Raw genomic sequence first — 22,388 nt, 5'->3', positions numbered from 1 at the left:
ATCCATCACCTGGTGTTTGCAGAGTAAGCAGAACCCCGGATAGACTGTAACAAATGCACATGCTCCCTTTTGTCACCTTTTCTTTCCTTTCTGCCAAACCTTTGGAGTGTACACACACACACACACACACACACACACACACACACACACACACACACACACACACACACACACACACACACACACACACACACACACACACACACACACACACACACACACACACACACACACACACACACACTTCATAAGCCCCTGCAGTAGGCCAGCGGAGAGGCATGACAATAGACTGAAAGGAGAGTCAATATCAAGCTGAGTAGAAAAAGAAGGGCAAAGAACACACAAGGTCTATACCTATGGTCTGCGTACGTGCGTGCATGTTGTACTTTCTCTTATTAAAAGTACACACTGCTGCTCTGTGCTTTCTGACCTGTCATACGGTTTCTCTAGCGAATGTGTGTCAAGCTACTAAGCATTGTACAGGAATATGAACTTGCAGTTTACCTTCGGTGCCGCTTATGGTGTGTGCTGCTGCTACGTGAGAGAGCGAGGTGAGGAAGGACAAAAGAAACAGAAATAGACAAATAAGGTTGTTCACCTTAAGAAGGGAGATATCGTTGTATCTCCAGCTTCACAATCTCGTCTTTAACTGCTTTAACAACAGCATTGAGGGCGAGCACTGAATGTGAGTTCTGCAGGAGCTCGGCTGTTTGTGTGAAGGAGCTGCCTCATTGAAACAAGGCAAAGCTGTAAATGTCTTTCTATGAAGTGGTTCAGAGGGGAAGATGCTCCACTTTAGGGTTGATGTAGAGAAAGAGAAAAAGAAGAGAAAGCAAAGAGAAATTTAAAAATGATGAGAACACTGACAACAACATGATCCATGTTTGATCATTGGATCTAGTCCAACGGTCATCAATTTAATGTATTGGTATTATTTTATGAGCTTATCATTGTCCGTGGCTGAGTCAGTCATTTCTGCGCTGCATTAAAATTATTTACGTACGGAGTAGAGAATCAACGGAAACCATGTATGTGTGAAATCCAGCGCTGTTGTTTGTCATTTTTTTGACTAAAAGACAGAGGGTCTTTTTCATTTTCTCCCATTCCTTGATTGTTTTTTTAACAATTCAGGTTTTTTTTTAACTTATGGCCTTCACCTTCTCTGCAATATCCTATGTTGTGTATACCTCTAAAGCACATATGCACTGGCTCCAGTGGGTGAAATGTGACACTGAAATAACCCTCACATAAAAGGACGTTACGTCACATATCACTGGCATTTTTTAAGATAAATATACTTTTGTTAATGACTTTGGTGCATCAAACTCTCCTTGTCAACCTTAATGCATCTGTCTGCGAACGCGGAACGATGCTAGTTCATCATCCTGCACAGGAGAGTCCAAAAGGGGCCCTGAAATTTCAGCCAGGATGCAGAGACAGGAAACAGGGCAGTGGGAATGGATTTGTTATGTACCTGCTGACGTACAACCAGGTGCTAAAGCTATGGCACATATGTATTCAAAGGTGTGCAGTGAAAGTAACACACGACTGTGATGAAAACTCTGCCGGCGCTATAAGTAATTCATCATCTTTTCGCCGAACGCGATGGATAAGTACAGCAGGCTGGTTCAAACATTTCTTAGTCTAAAAGCTTAAAAGTCATCGGGAACGAAAACTTCTCCTTTCGGGCTCTGACTAAAGCATATCATAACTATTCATGCTGTGAGCCGCATATTATTTTTTATTCTCCATCTAACACGATGTGTCAAAGCTTTATCACTCGCTCTGTGAAGCCAATCGAATGGCTAATCGGCCCATCTACCCAGGAGACTTTGTTCTAAAGTTCACGTTGCTGAGATATCTTGCAGCCATATGTAGGAGCCACCTCTGTGATGGTTTGAATGATTGGTACAAATGCTCTAAGGGCATGATTTGCTCTAGCCTCCAGAATGGCTCCTATTTGATCTGCTAAGTGCTTCGCGGGGAGACGGCGTCGGGCGAAGATATTATGACTCCCTGCCTGTCATCTGCATGCAGGGTTCAGCACTTCCTGTATCGGAAGGGGGGAAGAGGCGCCATCAAAGGTCGCCCGGAAACATGCCTCTGTGACAATGACAACAGAGTCGGTATTAACAGGCAGCTCCGGGTCCGCCTTTTCAAATCTAGAGGTGACGCCTGTGACCTGAATCAGCAATTCTGGGAGCAATTGTTACGAAGCCAAAAAAAAAAAAAAAAAAAAAAACAGCTGATAAGGGAAGAGAAAGTAAGAAGTTCAATAAGAGTTCAGCTGCATCTGTTTTGTGCATTCGTACTCCTCTAATTTGGCAGGGCTCAGCTATCGGGAAAAGGGGAACTCGGGCAAGGAACTCTGCTGCTGTATGGAATGAATACTATGAAACATTGCCCCTATTTCCCTACACACAACAACCACACACATATGTGCATGCACGCCTTATCACATTTACAGAATATGCGGGGAGAACCCTAACACGGGGGGGGGGGGAGTGAAAACCATCATGTAAACATTATGCGTTCCATATATGACCTCCGTGTTTCCCCTCATTGCCCAGTGGGATAACATAAAAATACATGGAGATGCAGAAGGGGCTCCATCCATAACCCAGTGGACAGTGTGGTTCCAGGCACAGTGCAGGCCTTAACTAGCTGGCTGTTGTATACTCATGGGTAGGCAGGTTGAAATATGAGGGCTGAGGACATGAGGTCTTCCCGGAATGCTAAACTCTCTCTCCCCCCCCCCCCCTCCCGCTGTGCCCTGCAACCAATCTGACGCCTAATTAATCCTGAAGGTCTTTTGTTCCGCTGAGGTTTTTCCTCTCTTTCCCGCCATTGCACTCCATCCATCCTCACCTCCCCTCGCTCCCCCCACTGCCTGCCCCTCATCCCTCCCCCTGCCAGCTTGTTTTTTTCACCCCTCCTTTTTGCCACACACCTACACACACACACACTCTCTCTCTCTCTCTCTCTCTAATACATACACCTTATTCCAGCCTCTCCCATTTCCTTTCCCCCAAGGGAGGCACGGCACAGTCCCAGAGAGCAGGACGGGGGTAACAGATGTTTTGCTTTTTTTTTTTTACTCCATCTTTGGTTCATTTAATCCAGACAAAAATGTACGACTGTTATTACAATTTATTCCCAGTATTCTACTAATTATGTTCACATGAGACATTTGCATGGTTTTTCACTCTGCAGGTACGCAACAGCACGGATACAGTGGAGACAATAAGCAGCAGCATAAGGCAAAGATGTGTACTGCAACTTTAACTGGCCCAGTCTTCATGTCTTTATTGGAATAGTGCAACACTTTGGGTTAGGTGAGAAAGCAGATACCATTCTCATGTCCGCACATCCGGCAGATGGTTAGCTTAATTTAGCATAAAGACTGGAAATAGGAGGAAACAGTTAGACTGGTTCTGTCCAAACTACAACAGAGAAAATGTGTGGAAGAAAACAAAGTGTAAAAAGGGGGGTCATGGGCCAGACTACTTCTTTGGCTGGAGCAGTTGCCAGGTAACCAGGTCCTCCTTAAAAAAACATTGTGTTTTTAAGCATGCCATGCGAGCACATACTGTGATTCCTTTCTGTATTGTTGTGTGTTACACTCTGGTTAATGCGCTATCAGGGGCTGTGTTTTCCAGACGTGATAAAAAAAACTAATTTGAATCAATACAGGTATAACCAGATAAGTATTTCAACATAACGGTCGGAAAAAAACATGCAGGCTCATGCTCCATCCTATAGACAAGCGGAGCATGTCAGCAACACAAGCCATGTTGCCTCAGCTATAGAGGCGAGGGGAGGAAACCCTCGGGAAAACATCCACAGAGGTTTGGGAAGCCCAGAGGGTCCAAGTGATCAGCCAGGCATGTGAGTAGGTGGACAGGGACAGAGCTGGCAAGAGATGTGTGTCCATGTCTGAGTATCCGAACAGGACGGATGTTTTGGACATTTTGTTTTGAGGATATAAAATGGTCTCATGGCTGATAATTATTTCGTGAAAACTTAGATTAAATATCAGCAGCTAAAATGTCTGTAATGAATTTAGGAAAGAATGAATCATGAACACCATATTAATGGACTAATTGCATTAGCTAGATTAACTAATTTATGATCAGAAGCCAAGCTGCTGTAATATTTAAAGAAATGTGTGTAATTACAAATAAGATAATGGATAATCTGTATAAATAGAGAGGAGTTCATTGCTTCTCTGCAGATTTTTCACTTCCGTTACCTTTCTCTGTCTCACCCTAGAAAAAAATTATTAAATGTTAACTGTGGCTCTCAAACATGTACTGAGGCATGCATTCTATAGTCATTCCAAAGCTCCCTGTCACAGCATTTACAAAATCCAAATAGACGCTTTAGAAAACAAATAAATGTATAACAAGGATAAAAGACAAAAATGCTTCAGTCTCAGGCAACCTCATGGAGTCTGCTGCATGCCTAATGTTAATTTAAACAAGAGAGAGTTACTCACAGCTTTTACAACCCAACAGTTCCAGGAACTATGGAACTAGAAGAACTAAATTCAAGAATTAAAAGTCAGTTTTCTGAATCCACATTTATGTTTTCCGTCGCAACTGCAGAACGATCAAGTTTAGACACTAAAGAGCAATGACACATCAAAAACAAAAAACGACTGCTGCTTTTGTAACGTGATATTCAAAAGCATCTGTGATCTCTAATGTGTTCGCAAAAGTACTTAAAATAATACATGCAGAGGTGGGAAGAAGAGACTGAAATCTCCAAAGTAGATGATCTGCTGTGAGTGTTTTTGTTACTTTTTGGTGAACGCTACACAAGTTGAAGAAGCTCTGATGTCTGTGTTTGACCATTTAGCGATGTTTAGCCATGACAAATTCTGCTCTGATATTTCCTGTATTATGAGGAAATATTAAGGGCTTTTTCGTCAACTACAACCATTGTACAGGAACGAATGCCAAGAGAGGAGCAAGTGTCAGCTAATGCTAATATGATCAATATTACACAGTTTGATGTCGGCTTAATCAATAAAAACAACACTATTAATGGAAACTTCATCTTCTTTTCCTCTTTTGAGTCTACAATATCAGTTCTAATATCCAAGGTAAAAATATTGGTCTTGTCCCTAATAAGAGCAGAGTAGATGGATAACAGAGTATATGAAAGATAAGTTCTAATCTAAAATAGCTGCAGATAAAACAGCAGCTGCACTGGTTGCAGTGTGCGTGTTAACTAAAACAGTACTATGGTGCCACATCTGTTGATCTGCCAACTGTACGTCACCGAGTTGGCTTTCGTGAACAATCTGATCTCCCAGCTGTGATGCGTGCTGATTTGTCCGTCTCCATCCAGCGTGTATGACGGAACGGTCCATCGCTCCAGGCTGGAAGGTCATTTAAAGGCCAGACATCCAGACCTCTCCTCTCCTCTCCTCTCCTCTCCTCCCACCACCTCCTCCTCCTCCTCGCCGCTCTCCTGCCTGAGAGCCGGAGATAAACCTACACATGCCAGCCACACAGGACCAATAGTCATGATTTATCGGAAGCAATTTGGTACCTGAACGCCTATGAAATTGTAATGAACTTGATTATGCTTTTAATGAAGTGTGAGAGGTTCTTCAGAAACGATTATAGCCATGCTCCGGCTCACAGCTAGGGGCTGCGGAGGGGGTGAAGGAGGTGGGAGAGAGAAGGAAGGAACGGAAAGAGAGGAATGGAGGGCTGTCACGAACAATGAATACTTTGTAGGATACTGTAGGGCGAGCAGAGGAGCAGACAAGAGCGCCTCGCTGCTTTGGAATAGATTACAGGGGCGTTTTACTGTGTATCCGAGGTGACTCGACCCGACCAACCCCATTTCAGTTCCTCCCTGCTAAGGGATTTTCCCTCAAAGCTGCATGCTGACGCGGTACATTAAATTCAACAGCCTGCAGCCTCATAGGTCATATTTTGCATACATATTAGACAGTCGAGGATGATTCTAACCTTTCCATGTACAGGGTGCTCCCGTTCAGACGGGGAAACATTATTGTTCAGTAATTTCACACACAAATCTCCACTCTCCCATGCTGCTCCCTCTTTAAATACCACATGATGAGGTAAGTGGCTGCTAAAAGGGCAGACTGACAGTCCAGGAGCAAACAGTGGCTATTTGCTCCCATTATTATTGTCTCTAAGTGACAAATTGTAATGAGATACTTTATGGATGCACATAAGGAATTCCCTTCTCGCTATCATTTACAAAGGTCAAAGATCCGGATTAGTTTTAAAATATAACAACAACTACTGAGTGTTCTTTAAAAGATGATTCCGGGGTATTATTTGCCACTTTATCATGTACAATAATATCGTAACCACCAAAGTAATTGAACCTTTGCTTACCTAATAAATATTATAACATTTTCGGAAATAAACAAAAAAGTGATTTCAGAGAGAAGCAGACAGAAGAAAAAAAAAAAAGCAACATGTGTATACATTCAGTATAACTTCGGTAGCTAGCGTACCATAGAAAAGCTAAGGCTAGTTATTGATAGGCTAACATACTTTGTTAATGTTAACTCCACGGGTTTTTACGTAGAAACAGTGTTTTAGAAACATAAATCTTACATGAATACAGAAAAAAAATCTATATTGCTATTTATTCTGTTCAGGTGTCATTGTTAACAATATTGCCCTTGGTGATGTGTGTGCAAAGCGTGTAGCCTATAGTCTAGTTGATGGCCTTGGCTGGCATCTTTGAAATCTCTCATATATCGTCAGCATTACACTGGAGCAGTAGGTAGGGGGAGCACTCTGAGTATCACTATTACACCACGTGAAACCATGACTAGCTCAAAATCTACAAAACCAGCCTGAAAATGAAGAAAGTCTGAAACAGCAGCATGTGTGTCTATGGAGCAGAGCCAGTGAGTTGTCACAACCTGGTTGGAGCTGGCCGACCCTAGACTATGATTGGCCAGTCTACACTTGAGGGGTGGGAGTTAGTGAAGGGTCAATTGCTGGGATAGGGAAACATGGTGTCATCGCTAGGGCTGCAAATAATAATTATTTCCATTATACATTAATCTGGTGATTACTTTGTCATTTAATAGAGGAATTGCTTCTGCTATAAAACATCAGAAAATATCTAAATATGCTCATCACAAAGCCTTAAGCCCACATGTGACATCTTGCTTGTAATGTCTAATAAACAATCCTAAACCCAAAGATATTCAATGTTTAGTCATTTGAATCATACATTCTATGCCATCCAACAGATTACAAAAGCATTTAGAGGTGGTGAAGTTGTTCAAAAAATAATTCATTTTCTACATGAGAACACTACTGTATATCCTGAATCTTAACGAGGAGCTGTTTTCTTCTTGTTTTTCTTCGCAATGGCGTACTGTATCACATCTGCTGCTTAATTCAAGCCAGCCCATCTGTTCCTTTTTGTTTTTGTTGTGTAAATACAAGTGTGCATATTGAGTTAAACACTCATTCATAGGTGTGAGCGTACACATGTGTATTGTCTATGTATTCATTCTGGTATCCTTGTAGGTCATGTGTCCAGGTAGTTGATGAGAGTATACAAAACACCTTCTGCCTCTCTCTTCCTTTCTCCCGATTGGTCATTGCTGTTTGTCTATTAGACCTTTGACCTAAAGGTATACTTGTTTTGTCACATGATTCCACATGGAACTTGCTGATTCTTCTTCTACGCTTTATGAACAGCCATGATTCAAGAGTGCAAACCTTTTCCCAAGTGTTTCTTTCATAATGAAGCAAATCCTTTCATAAAATAATCGGGAACAGGGGAATAATTGGCAGTTTATCTTGAAAAATGATTCAACAATTGAATCGACTATCATATAAAAGTCTCAGTTTAACCAGATATGTTAATCACTTTGTATATTTTCTTTAATTGTATATGATATTTTGACCCAGACATGTTATTGATAATAAAAGTTAATGTTAAATTTTAAATGGGAATCCAAAAATGCACAGGTTTCTAATCCGCCATGGCACAAGTAAACTGTAGGAGCGCACAACTATGTTAAGTTCAGTGGATCAAAGTTGAACCAGGAAGTTCAAAATTCAAAAAAGCTATCTTTAACGTTTCTAACGGCTGGTTTCGGTGATTGACTTATTCCATGCCTTCGTTTTTTATTCCAAATGAATTAAGCTTAACCTTTAGGTTTGGTTAAAATCGGCGCAGCTTCATGTCCTTCAATCTCAGCAATAACCGTAGCGAGTACAATGTTATTATTATGGATGAACACAATGACTAAAACCATATACATGAACCCAGAAGCATCCCTTAACAATCTAAAATACCAATCTAGAAAAATTCAACTGCAAGGGACATCTTGTTTGACTGAATCAGAAAGAACTGATGAATGCAGATGTTTCATCAGTCAATTTCCGCTGCACCACTTATGGCGTTAATCACAGCTGAACCCGTGGGTACAGTCTGCTGCGGTAGCTGTCACTTTGTGTGTATCCGTCGCCATCACCGTCTGACATGCTGAGGCTGTAACACTGTCTGCAAGGTCTCCGAAGCTGTTAATCAACTCCTCTCTAATGTGTTGTTCACACCTTCTCCCTCTCCCTCTCCGACTTCTCCGATTTCTATCCGAGACAGGGCGCTTGGCTGGGCGATCGCTGTCGCTAATTTGTTGTGGCAATATTAATTAATGATCAGCCTGTCACAGCTGTTTATATTGAGACAGATTAGAAGTGGGAGAGATTAGACAAAGAAAACAATCTGCGAGAGGCTCAGAGGCTGACAGGGGTCACCTTCACGTGTCTGAAATCATATTCAATTTGGCGCGGCGGAGGCGGGGAAATGACTCCACTTGGCCAGTCTGTATCCTTCTCTATGTGTGTTGGGACACACTTAGAGATAACTTAATCAATTCATTTTGCGCCATAATCAACTAAAAGACGATATACAGTCGCGTTTGATCGCAGCTGATATGATGAGAAATTAAAACGCTCTTGTGTGTTTCATGTGTTTGTAATAACCACAAGATGAACTGGCTTTTTTTAATGCTTTCTCCCCTCGATCTCCGTTCAGATCCGTCTCCAACAAATGTCCCTATTTAAATAGACCTTAATCCACTTTGGTGAAGCGCTGACCTCCGTACTGTCCTCCCATGTGGACATGCTGATTCCGTGCCTACCCAGTGCTGCACACAAGTCTCAGTTGACTTGGCAACAACGCGGCGCATTGTGACGGCGCAGGGAGATTAAGTGGCCAATCAAGGCCTGAACAGTGTGGTAATGATTCCACTTGGTGAAATGGGTGTCAGGATTACTGCTGCACTTTCTCACTTCATTGTGCAGGCTTTAATAGGGCAAAGACATTTTCCGCTAACTAGAGTGCCGTGGGCACGATTCAAGAACAGCTACTACACTCACTGACTATTAATGAAGATGGAGGGTGCTTTCACACCTGTAGTTAGGTTCATCTGGTCCGGACCAAGGGGGGAAAAAAATGAACATTGACGGGTTCCTGTTCACACTGCTTAATTAGAAATGAACCAAGGGCAGTAAACGTGAAGTTCTACAACCTGACAGGTAACTTGTTGAATAGACAGTTTTTGGCGATTGTCATCCTGCATCATTAGAAATAACGGATTTGAAGCATGCTATTAGAATCCAAATCGGCTGTATGTTATGAATAATGACTAAACAGGTAGAGACAGGCCAGTACAAATTTCCCCTTTGCATGAGGTGCATGCGGTGTCTTGTAGATGATTCAAGAGCGTATTACTGTGGGATTGCTGTCACACATCTTCTAAACGACTTAATGAACTGACAAAGTACACAGATTTGGAAACAAGTACAGCAATTTTACAGCTTTTGACCTACTAATCAAGGAAATTACTTGCACTGACATGCATGTGTGTTGACTTGCAGACTGAACAGACTTCACGATAAGCAGATGGATTTATTAGCCATTAAGCTTAAAAATCATGTGGTTTGTTCGCTTTCCAACCACAAACCAACCGCACCAGAGTCTACATGGAAGCGGGCCGAGACCACCTTATCAAGGGATAACGGACCAGAGTTTGTTTAAAAGTTTTAAGAGGTAAAATGTTACACATTACATATACAATAATACAACAACATACGCAGCGTAAAACACATTTGATCAAGTCTTTGTGGTAGCCTATATGTTCCGCCCCTCCTCCCCGGGATTGAGCGATTGAGTAAGAAGTGGCAGTGACGAAAGCAGCATTTTACGCAAAGTTGAACTATTTTCAACTCCCGGCGACCAGATAAAACCAAAAATATGCAACACTCAGCGCAGAACAGAGGCTCAGCGCCTCATCACACTGCTGGTATTTGCAGCATGCCGTAAATACGCGGCACTCCAAATGCAAAGAATTCAAAAGAATACGTAGGTCCTCTTTGGTGGACACAGCCCCTAGGACAGCTGATAGTGTAGATGACTGTGGTTGTACTGGGCCTATCACTCAGCCATGAATAAGTAGAGTGAATTCAGTGTAAGGCAAGATATCTCTGTAGAATGCATTCTCATTTGATTTCCCTGGATAAATAAAGGTTAAATGAAGGAATAAAAAATTAAAGCCCTTGCTGGAAGATAAATAGCTCTTTAATGCCAAGCACACTGTGGCCCGATGCCTCATTTCTGGAATGATTGTTAAAAGTCAATTCCCATAGACATGAGCGTAGGAGGCATAGAGGAGAGTATAGGCTGTATTACTGCAGGGAAACAAGTCTATTGCATTGTGTGGATGTGCACTAGTATGCTTGGCTTGTCACTCTCGCTGTATTATTCCTTAGTATGTATGTGAAGCAGAATACACCACCATGCAGTTCCCTGAGAGTTTAAATATTTCATTGGGGGGTTGAATTCTCAAGCTACCAGTCATCCTGTTCAGCTAAGTTTGAAGGACTCATCCTTATGTTCCACTCTGTTGAGTTAATGCAATGTCCTCATATTACTGCCCTGTCTTCCCCGATTACTTTCATTGTCCCACATCAATATACGGTATTCAGGTGTCGAATCCTTCTTCTTCTCTGCGTCCCCACTTATTCTTACACGAAGGAAGTAGCAGTGTTGTCCTTAGCCTGTGCTTTGCCTCTGAACCTGTGTTGTTGGTTTTTTTCCCACGTATTACCACATTTTGGTCTTATTGGATCCCATCTTTAAGAAAGTTTGAGTTACATTTAATAACATTAATCTTTGCTAACAACAATAATATGAGCTGTGTAAATAAAATTAGCAAGCTAGCTGTCTAGCATTGAGGCTAACGGTAAATTCAGGCTGCAACCTACGCTTCTGAAAAGTGAGGCAAATGCCTACCTTTAACTTGCATTCTCTCTACTCGCCATCAGGGAACAACACAATGGATTGCAAAAAGAGTGTGATATTAATTTAGTAAATTATTATCCTATTAAGAGACTTATAAACGATGAAGCATGGTATGCTTTAGGGCGTGGCTACTTTGCGAAGGACAGTTCGCACCAGAGCCATGTATGGGGTCTCCACCACGCCGTTACTCCTCTGCAGTCTAAATATGGTCACTTCAGTTCAATGGTTGCAAAAAAACGATATGCCAAAAGCCAAAATCCAATATGGCGATGGCCGAAATGGCGAACTCAAGGTTTCAAAACCGCAGTCCATATTCCAATTGGTGACTCAGCTTTTCATCAACTTCAAACAAGGTAAAAATAACTCAGTTTAGTCCGCATTTGTTACAATATCATTATAAGATCTCTGGTAAACGATTCATTTGGGAGATTTCTTTAGAACTGCTCATATAGTAGCAACACGGTAAAGAGGTTTGCTGTCACAGGTAATACCTTAAAATAATGTGACTTTGTGGATATAACCTCTTTTTTTCAAATATAAAGCCATTAAAGCGGGACACAAAAAAACAACAAATCTAAATTATTTATGAATTTATTATTAGTATGTGTTTGTCAAAAATGGCAGATAAAACCAAATACTTCTAAGGTGAGGGAAGGGTGTGATGCTAAATACCGTAAAGAGCCATTAACATCTTCTCAACAAAGCTTTATCCTGCAACAGGTACAGCCAGAGGGAATTATGGGAAAAGAGAACCGAGTTAAGGTGGCGCACATAACTTGGCATACCACCATAACATTTGCATTACCCACAGGCTACAGCTGGCAACCACCCCCGCACTACGCTTCACATCTGCAGTGTAGTCAACCGCTGCCCATGTAATCAGTGCTTGGCAGGAGAGGTTGGCTTGCATGTGAACATAGAGAGTGTGTGCGTGAGCTGGAGGGGTTTCACACTAACATTACGCAACGGTTCAGACATGTAACCCCTCATATCCACCAAACACATTCCCGGTCACATGTTTATTCACACACGTATGTATGCATGCGCGCATACATAATGTTTGTGCGCTTTTGTCCTTTACTAGTGAAAATAAAATGCCTCTCGAGCCTGGCAGACGGCACGGCTGACTTTCAAGAAATTTCCACAAGCGAGTGCTTTCTGGAACTAAACGGGTGCGGCAAATCCTCTTAAAATCCTTTTAGACACCGTGGCAGCGGGGAGAAAAAGAGAAAAAATAAAGTTTCTCCCAGGCAAACGTGCAGGTTTGTTGGGTTGATGTCGTGCTCTGGGGAAGGACAATCCCTCGCCAGTCTATTTCTTCAAGGCTGGAAGAAGAATGTTGATATGACACGTACCCTGCAGGACACGCAGACACACAATATGGTGGTGTGTGTGTGTCGACACAAGGCTTCAAGGAAAAACTTTGGGAAAAGGACGCTTTGGATGTGCACTGTATGGATGGGCTTAGTTCTTTTCCATTCAAGAACCCAAGAGTGTGATGCTCTGCTCATATTTTTTGTGTTGTATTAGGACAGCAAAGGGGACATTTACAGTTTCAATTTCAGCAACCAACATGCCAGTGACCTATTCAGCTTGGATATGAGGTTGGATATTTTCTCAATGCAAACAATACTAAACAACGAAAATCTGTGGGACTATCTACTCAGGGCAGTTTACTTTCGATGAAATTCTTCTGCTGAAATGAAATTTTAAATGGCTGTCAACAAGTGCCAGCCGATCCAGCCACTATGTCTTTAGGCTCTCCAATTTCCTCAAGTTTCTCAAAAACTAGTTTCCTGGCTCTGATTGCTATTTACATATTTGGGTAAATGAGCATGGGATTGGGCTTGGTGGTTTGTTTGTCGATTTGCTCTTTGCTTTTCTATCTCCTTTGGGCAACAGATTGAATTAATGTTTGTAGACAGTGTGATGCCACACATGAGGAAACAGGAGATCTTGCAAAATTGCAAAACTCGCCCAATTACAGCTCTACAAACACATACGAGGAGGGAAAAAAAACTAATTTGGGTGGTGATGCCAATTTCTCTTGCGTCAGAGGCACAAGGACAATAATTACCTTCATTTACATGCTTTTCTATTTACATAGACCAAAAAAACGATATTGTTTACTCAAGACCCAGGCTTTGCAGAACACACACACACACATTTTTGATCTGTATTTTCACTATATGCACTATCTTTCTCCACGGCCTAAATGCCAGCTTGCTCTATCAGTGCTGCCACTATTTCTGCTTTTTTTTTTTCTGCTTTCCTCCTTAATTACTTGTTGGAGAGTGTTTGGCTTTTCGCTGTGCGCCTGCTGTTTTGGTCATTACAGGCCCCTGTAGGAAGCGGAAGGGCTGCCAAAGATCAACAGAAGACTGGTGCTGGGGATGTATCTGTACTCACCTGGGGTAAATGAGGACAGCTCTTCCTGCTGGCTTTGAGGCCTGTCGTCCCCTCAGGGGCCGTCCTGATGTTGAAGAGGGCCTGAAGAGCACACTGGGCCGCCTGGGTCTTGGCCAGCTTCTTGCTGCGACCGCAGCCCTCAAATATCCGCCCGTCCACGCGCACCGCCATCACGAAGCTCCGCAGCCTTCGGCCCTCAGCTCGCTCCGAAAGGCAGGCGTAGCGCAGGCCCGGCCGGAGCTCATTGAGCAACGCCACGGGACTCTTTGGGGCCTCTGGCTCTGGAACAATCCCACCTAGCCTCTGTTGAGCCTGCACCATCAGGTCCAAGGTATGGCGGAGCAACCGTCCATGTCTCAGTAGCTCGCTCGATAGCAACTCGCTCTCTGCTGCTGAGTTGCAGAGCGAGAGGCCATCGGAGCACGGCGAGGACTCGAACTCCTTGAAGAGCGTGTCGGGGAAGTCCGCCTGATCTGAGGTGAAGTCAGCCGTAGGGTTGGAGATGTTTCCCATGGCCAGGTGGGCCTGAGGAGCGTTGGGGAACTGGACGAAGGACTTGAGGGCCAGCTCGGCGGCCCTCATCTTAGCTTTCTTCTTTGTGGGGCCCGTGCCCTCGAAAGTCAGCCCGTTCACCTCCACGGCAATGGAGAAGACGGGAGCGTGGACCGGGCCCGTCTGAGACACCACCCGGTACTGCAGGCCCGGCCGGAGCTCATTGAGCTGCACCAAGGCGTTCTTAGGTGATTCGGACCAGGACAGTTTCTTATAGATCAGGCGGAGCTCACACAAGTGCCCGTTGTTGTCCTCCTCAAGTGGACGCTTCCTCTTCAGACCCGAGCCGCCACTTCTTGCAGAGTCGGAACAGAAGAGCGACTGGCACTCTGCGGATCCAATTGAGCGGTCCTCTAAGTTACCAATGTTTCGGTTTTCCTTTACCTCTGCACTGCTGGTGCCTGAAATAGAAAAAAACAATGTGAAATGTCAAAGTGATATAAAAGAAACAGAGGGGGAAAAAAAACAACTGGGTGACACTCACATGTATCCTAGCTGAACAAAATGAATCAAGGGAAAATCTCCCAGGCAAGATTGAGCCACTTGATACACAATGAAATGGTAATGAACAAATCTACAATCATCTCCCTGAGCCGAGCCCACTTCATACCACAGGGCTCCATCATATTTAAGTGTTTTAAAATCCAAACACAAATCCCCCCAAAAATGTTGATGTTATCTGCCAAATCATTCTGTAATCTGCCTCCAAATTGGTTCTGAATCTGTGTCGTAAGTGGGAACCGTTGGCCCCCGTGGCCAATGCAGAGCATCAATCCTATTTGCAATGGGGGTGGGGATCACATCGAGCGGCAGACATTCCATGAAAGGATAAAATGTCTGTAGCCCGCTTTATTTCACACTTCTGTCCTCTGTGAGAGCAAAGTCTGAACAGCTGTGATACGCTCTTCAAACCTAGTTACGGGGGAAGTGGTGGCGTATTGCATTTCTGATGGGAAATGAACAAAAAACGGGGGTGTTCAGATCTTGCCACAGGAATGTTAATGGTGGGATGGGAGGCTGGGATCAAGTGCTGACATTCAGAGGTGGGACAAGGCAGATTTGTAGATGATAGCGTATGCAGGCATGCCAAACTTATCTAATGACTTATTTATCATACTCAAATGTAATATTCAATAGCTAAAGATAATACAGGTTTTAACACACACGCTGACATCCCTGCGTAATCAAAGAGGCCATTTCCCAAATAATTAATTATGTGGCTGACAGACAGATCATTTCCATATTAGGCCTGCCACTGAGGGAATTAGCGCAGCAGGCTGACAGAGAGAAAGAAAAAAAGAGGCGGTGGCAGCTTACTTAAACTGTCCTCGTCCTCTGTGCTGCTGGTCCCAGGGCTTATGTACTTGAAGGGGGCGATCAATGCTGACAGCATACTGACTTTCTCTGGAGGAGAGACAAGAGACACACAGAGTCAACAAGAGGGCAGCGGCGGAGATGTTTTGTTAGTTTTATCGATTAAAAAGGCACGGATCAGCGTTGGCCCGACACGGGCGACAGAGACGGAACAGAAGTGAGAGCGAGTGTGTTCACACGGCTGTTTTCTCTGTCGCCTGTGCATGGACCGAGGCGCATGCACGCCCACAAAAGGAAGCAAACACAAACCTGTACATGCACACGCAATTGTGTGGAAGATTTCAATAACAAATATCAAAGACATGAAGTGAAGTACAATGCACACTGGGCAACACTCTCATCCTAATCCTAAAACGTTTTCTTTCAGTGAGGTTTGTGCATGTTTGTTTCTTCAAAAGTGGGATTTACCAAACTCTCTTAACTGGACAAACTTGTTGTAAATCACTTGTTTCAACTTGATGTATGTCACCTCTTCATAGTGAGGCGCTTGCTTTTGACATTCGATCATGAGCATGATTGATGCCCCTTATATTGTTATGTTCGGTTGAGTTTCATGAGCAACAATGTTACCAAAGAGGAATTTCATATCGCAAAGTTTCATGTGCTGCTGTTGGAAATTAGCCCACACCTCAGTTATCAGATATATTAGAGGACCTGAAAAAAATTGATCAACTATTAGAAGGGAGAATATAGTGTATTATAGCCTATATCATGATTTCAGGTAAAAAAATAAATATATATATATATATATTAAAAAAAAGTGTCTATACATGACCTATACCACAGGTCTGGATCCCTCGTGAATTCCGCATGTATCAAAGAGAAAATTGATGAATGCAAGAAATTGCAAAAAAAATTTACATACATGCTATATACAAATAAATCTGTGTCAGTGGTTCTTGCATGAGGAGGGAAATTTATTGTGTCATAATTCAATAAAAAACACGTGTTAAAAGGACTATCATTCAACTTCTAATTCAGCTGATGGCAGCTCGTGTCAGCAACACTAAGCTCCGCCCATTGTCCAGCCCCCGAGTTTTGATTTGACAGTTGATTGTGTTTTGTTTTGGCACGAACAAAGCATGTCACCTTCTGTTTCATGAAATAATACGCTGCTTTCTGATGGACAACACTGAAAAGCTATCTTCACTTTGTTTTGACTTGATTTCAATGTGGCGTGGAAGATTCATGTCACAAGATGACACATTGAACGTATATATCAAAAGAAAATACCTTTAACAATGTGTAATTATTAAAGGTAATTCATTTTTGTTTTATTGGATTTTATTGCGACATTTTAAATCTTCGAAACACTCTTTTCGACACAGACTTTATCTTCGGTGATAAACCTCCTTTCGTTATCAGCTCTAACTTGTCCACAGTGGCGTTCTCCTGTGTCTCCCCGGGGCCCGCTGCTGTCCAGGTGTGCGTGTTGTTTACAGTGTGAAGCCCTATTAGGGCCATTGCTTGGTCTGGTGCACTCCATGCAGCGCTGAGCAGAATTGACAGACCAGTCTGGCTCCTTAATTACCCCCCCCCCCCCCTTCTCCTCCCAACACCAGCTAATGATCAATAAAAGAGAGAGGTACGGGGGAGAGGCAACAAGAGAAGGAAGGAAGGGCCGGAGGTGGACAGAAGTAGAGGGAGGTGATGAAGTATAGGGAAAAGAAATAAGAAGAAGGAAATGGGCTAGAATGAGTTTGTGTGGGTGTGTGGAAGGTTAACAGGTGAGCCTGAGGTCAAGTCACCCTCCCAGCTCCCTGCCTCTCTCCCCCACTGACCCGGAGCAGGACTTAATGCTATATGCTAAATGCTGCATAAACGGAGGGCACATTACAGTGCAATAAACATGTTTTGATAAGAGTGCAAGGTTGTGAATGAGCTTGGCCCCCGGTCTCTCTCGTTCTCTCTCGTTCTCTCTCCCTCTCTAGGCAGCTCAACAGCACTAGAGGGGCTCAATGAGTCACTCCGGCACACATGGATACACTCTAAACACCGAGGCTGGAGCTGTGCTGGTCCTCCTGGGCCAACATCACAATACAAGCATTTGCATTCTGACCTAATTACGGACTAAAGCCCAACACAAGCAGCAATTTGGCGCTAAATGACTCCCTCGGCCAACAAGGTCATTACCCGGACCATTTTCAAATCAGTCTGTATTGTTTTTAAAGCCCTCAAGGTCCCTTTTCTACCATACGGAACATGGCTGTCTGGTGTGTTTACAAGGGTGGCAAAATTAGAGGTGTTGGCTTGTACAGCGTATCTTAGTCGGTTCTTTACATTTGTCATACTAAATGTATACAGTTCCTTTGTAGCGTGAAAGACAAATGTTCACATCAAGCATAGAATTATAGTCAATTATCAAACAGGGGTCTCACACTGCGGCCTAAAATGCCTGTTATGTATATTTTGTCAAAGGGCAATGAGACATGAATTGATGTGACCCGATGCATGCAGTGTGTACAATATATGAGCATGAGCTTATTCATTCTCCTTAGTGAATAAACTGAGGCTGTCAACACTCGGATCTACAGGTTTAGAGCACACAAGCAGAAGTGGGCATCTGAGAGGAGAAACAACAGAAATCTGGCTCATCCCGGTAAGATCTTCACAAGCCACATCCTTTTCCCTCCCAAGTCTAGAAGTGGCAGGTTTTTAACATCTGGTCACATAATATGACCAGAGAAGGTTTGTCATTTTCTCTGTGATGACAAGTATTATGTTCATTGGTTGCAAAAATGTATAACTGGTCCTGATGCTACATCCTGCCTTTTGAACCTGCCAGTGACAATTTCTTCTGTTCATAAGTCTCTCTTTCTATTTAGTGCTGATGTGAATAAATGTACACTCAGGTCAAAAGACTTCCAGGAAGTAGACAAGGTTATTGCCGATATACACCTGCTATTAAAATGAAATCTCTTTCTGAATAAGGAAAAACTCGCCAGTGATCTGGCCAGCATTTAAATTTGGGTCTTGCCCAGGTGTAAATGCAATATGTACAGCATGACCACATTCTTAAGAACAAAAATCTGCCCAGTAGACTTGGGCGGTATCTATTTATGCATAACCCTCCTGACATTTAGCAAGAACACCATACAGGCGTTTTTTTTGTATAATTAAATAGAAAAAGAAAAAAGACCTAAAAGCTGAGCTGCTGGTGAGTGTAGCATGTATGACATTATCGAGCCTAAAATGTTCTTGCAATATGCAATTAGCCTAAACAGTTTTTCTTTGCAGCCTGTTATTTTTTTCCCTTTATAAAAAGTTATAAGGGGAGAATCGCCAATCCTGCTTTTGACTTAAAAAGTCATTTTGATTGATTTTCAATTTGGATTTGAAACCGTGACACCTCTAGCTGAGGATGATGGGAATGTCTTAATTTTTTGCATGTACAAAGTATTAAGTTAAATTTGGCCCTGATTATGGCACCAGAAGAAAAGTTAAGGGTTAAACAAAATATGCAATTTACAACCGTCTGGTTAACATGAATGTCTGTGTATAATTTCATGGCAATCTATTCAGTCATTACCTCCTAAAAGGCCAATGATATAATGAGGAAACTAATTCTATGCACTTTCCTCAATGCTTGCTCTTGTGTTAGAATATCAGTGGGCTGCATAAAAGACTGAATAGACCCTTTTATTCTGCATTCAGAGCATTTTTTATGAGTTCACAGTCAGAATAGAGCCTTTCTGTATAGAGCTCTTCAGGTCTGCATAAGTAAGTAAAACAAATCTAACAATTCTTCTCACTTTCAATGGGCCGCAGTTCATTCTCTCAGGAATCTCAAATGTCTCAGGAAGTAGCTATTGAGTAGAAAATATCATCATGTTTTCAATAACTCTGATGCTGAATCAACTGCGCGGTGGTAAGCAGTTTAGAGGTCATCCTCCAAATGCCACCTCTGATCGCTTTTTGATAGCTTTATGAAGCGCAGCCACAAACACACTTCACTCTGATTTATGGGTGAGCTGTGTATAACGTCAGAGGCAGTTTGTGTTAGGAATTTACAGAATGGGTAACGTGATTGATTTTCCAACGAGAGATACAGCACATTTTCAGCCTTTTTATAAATGAAAATACACTGCACACACAGTCTAATTCTGTAGGACAATGATGGAACTGGTTTGTTGCAACATTCAAATCATTAAAGTTGTTCTGGACAGTAATCAGCAAATAAGTAATCCTCAATAATGCAAATGACTTGTTGGAAATGTAAGTTTCATATAAGTTTCATGTAGGTTTCGAGAAAATAATTATGCAATTTGATACTAATTAAAAGTAAAATATGACCTTAGTTTTAACCCAAGCAGATATTCATCATATTGGTTTAACTGAATGCTGACTTAAGAGAACTTTCACATTGTGGTATGTCTAACTGACATACTGTGCACTGAATAATCTATGTAGGTTATTAGCAATTAATTGGAAGAAATTAAATTGAAATGTACAAACTCTCTTTTTCCTATATTCATTACAAGGAAAGTATGATAATAACGATGTTTTTCAATTAAAAGATATCTATCAATCTTATATTTAATTCTTCTTTGGTTTTTTTTAGGTTACTTTGTTGTTTTAAAAATGTAAAAATAAAATGACCCCAACCCAGTGACCTTACAGAATTTAATTTGAGCAAATAAGTTGAATTTACAATAGGCTCTGTCAAAGCAGAGAGGAAAAACTCAGCCTGGTGCAAAGTTCTTCAAAGCCACTAATCACAGTTACCTTACGTGCCCTTCACGGTACGTAAGGTCATTCATCCCTTCTTATTCGCCAGCCAGCCGAATGGATGAGACAATGCATGCCAATAGTCTCCATACCCCAGTGCACCAGGACATGGAGAGAGGAGACAACGCTCGGCCTCATTTGTTTCCAGCGCACAAAAGGCGGGGAAGGCGGAGGAGAGCCAGGTTAGATAGGGAGAGCCTTGGCAGATGGCCATGCAATCCTGATAGTGACAACACTGGTGATGGTGTCCATTCAAAATGAGCTGGAGAAGAGGCTCTCTCTCTTTCTCTCTCTCTCTCTCTCCTTGTACTTCCTGTATCAGTTCTGAGGAGAAGGGTAATGAGCCCAATCAGATTTCCCCATGGCTCAGCAAAACCAATGGGTCAAATGAGCGACGGGAGACATGATTCAAACAGGCACTAGGGGAAATCATTGACTCTCTGTCACTTTTGAACTTGTACATCTGGGGCCTACCTATTTAAAAAAAAAAACTCCATGCAAGCTAAAAATTCATCTTGCCATTTTGCCATCAAGTCATTTTAAGGAAAAACCTACAGAGACTGATTCACCCTGGTGCTGACATGCAGGAGGACATAGAAAGAAAATAGTGCTTGCAGCAGAAACTGTTCTCCCTTATTGTTATCTGGACTGCACATATATGTGCAAATATAAACTCCAGAGCATCAAAAGACACAACAGGGCTGTTAACACCTGCAGAAGCTCACCCCCGAGAGAAAAGCTAATGTTATGTCTGTTATGAAGATGCCTTCCCTGGATTCCTCTTTCCTTGAGTCTTGAGCGGGAGGGACTAAGATGCGAGGGAAGGATGCATGTGAGAATGGTGGGTGCAGGTAAAGAGATTTTGATGCACCTAAATACTTTGTTGAAGGACTGTGACTGCACTGTAAAAGTAAGAATTAAGTTGCTTCACTTTTCTCATTGGCTAGTTAGCTAGATACCGCTAGCCCGGTATTTCAATCCTGTTTTCATGCTAACGTAACCAGCAGGCTAACGTCAATGTAGTTGTCATGTTGCCGAGGCTACATCGAGGCTTTCATCTCTCAGCCCCTTGCCCAATTTTTGCATTTCCTAAAAATGATGCAGTTAGTAAAGTTACACGAACAAACTTCCAGTTTTAGTGCCCGAAAGTTAGTTCCAACAACAAAACCACAAATAGGACTAACATGAGACCAATTAGCGTAGCATTCTCTGCACATTCAAACACAGCCGCTGTGGGAAACCTGTTCGCATCAACCGCAAAGTGATAATTACTAACGTGATGGAAGGTTGTTCTTCGGGCTCCGTTATCTCCCACCTGTCAATAGGAGCGTGTGAGTGTTTTGGAGCGTGAGGGAGGTGTCGTAATTTAGGTTGCAATTTGGGTCACCGCAGACACACCGATGCAGCTCTTAAGTGCATGAAAAGACAGCATTTTGTAAATCACAATGAACTATGAAACTGGAAAAGTACTTGATCAGTGAGTAGCGTGGGGGAGGGGGGTTGGATGGATAGAGGGAGTCAAAAAGGGGTAGAGGGATGCATTAGCACAGACTGATGGATATTTAGCACCTGATTAGCGGCAGTGAGGACAGAGCAGCCAGGCCATCTGCTTTACATTTGCTCCTGTGGACACGGATGCCAAGGACAGACAGTTTAGTGAATGCTGTCTTTTTGTGCAGATGTCTGCGTCGCGAGTAACATGAGCTTTGTCATATTAATGTATGGTGAGACATGCTGAATTCGTGTTGATGCCTTTAGGCAAATGTCTCGCTTCCTGTTTACTTTCTGTGATTTTGGGAGATTGCTTTAAATGAACTGTCCTAAAAGCTACGTGCATCACAACCTTTGAGACTGAAATGGATTAAACTTGGAGAAACTCAGAAATTCACACATCAGTTTTCTTTAAAATCTCACAATTGATTAGTTAGTAAATAACATCTTAACTTTCTAAAATTATAATTGCAACCGATAATAGGACATAAAAGAGAATTAAGAAG

At 42.5% G+C, this 22,388-nt stretch overlaps 1 protein-coding gene across 1 annotated transcript in view; it reads right to left on the bottom strand.

Moving 5' to 3' along the window:
- adarb2 (adenosine deaminase RNA specific B2 (inactive)) overlaps positions 1-22,388 on the bottom strand; it is a 166,144-nt gene that overhangs the window by 43,848 nt on the left and 99,908 nt on the right. The window contains exons 2-3 of the mRNA XM_054623126.1: positions 15,607-15,693; positions 13,738-14,690 (exon numbers count right to left, since the gene is read on the bottom strand). Of these exons, the coding sequence (XP_054479101.1) occupies positions 13,738-14,690; positions 15,607-15,693 (1,040 nt within the window). The remainder of the gene's footprint in view (positions 1-13,737; positions 14,691-15,606; positions 15,694-22,388) is intronic.

This window comes from Anoplopoma fimbria, chromosome 21 (genome assembly GCF_027596085.1).
Source record: "Anoplopoma fimbria isolate UVic2021 breed Golden Eagle Sablefish chromosome 21, Afim_UVic_2022, whole genome shotgun sequence".
NCBI lineage: Eukaryota > Metazoa > Chordata > Actinopteri > Perciformes > Anoplopomatidae > Anoplopoma > Anoplopoma fimbria.
Note: the sequence above shows the minus strand (reverse complement) of the source record. Positions and strands in the feature narration are given on the sequence as shown.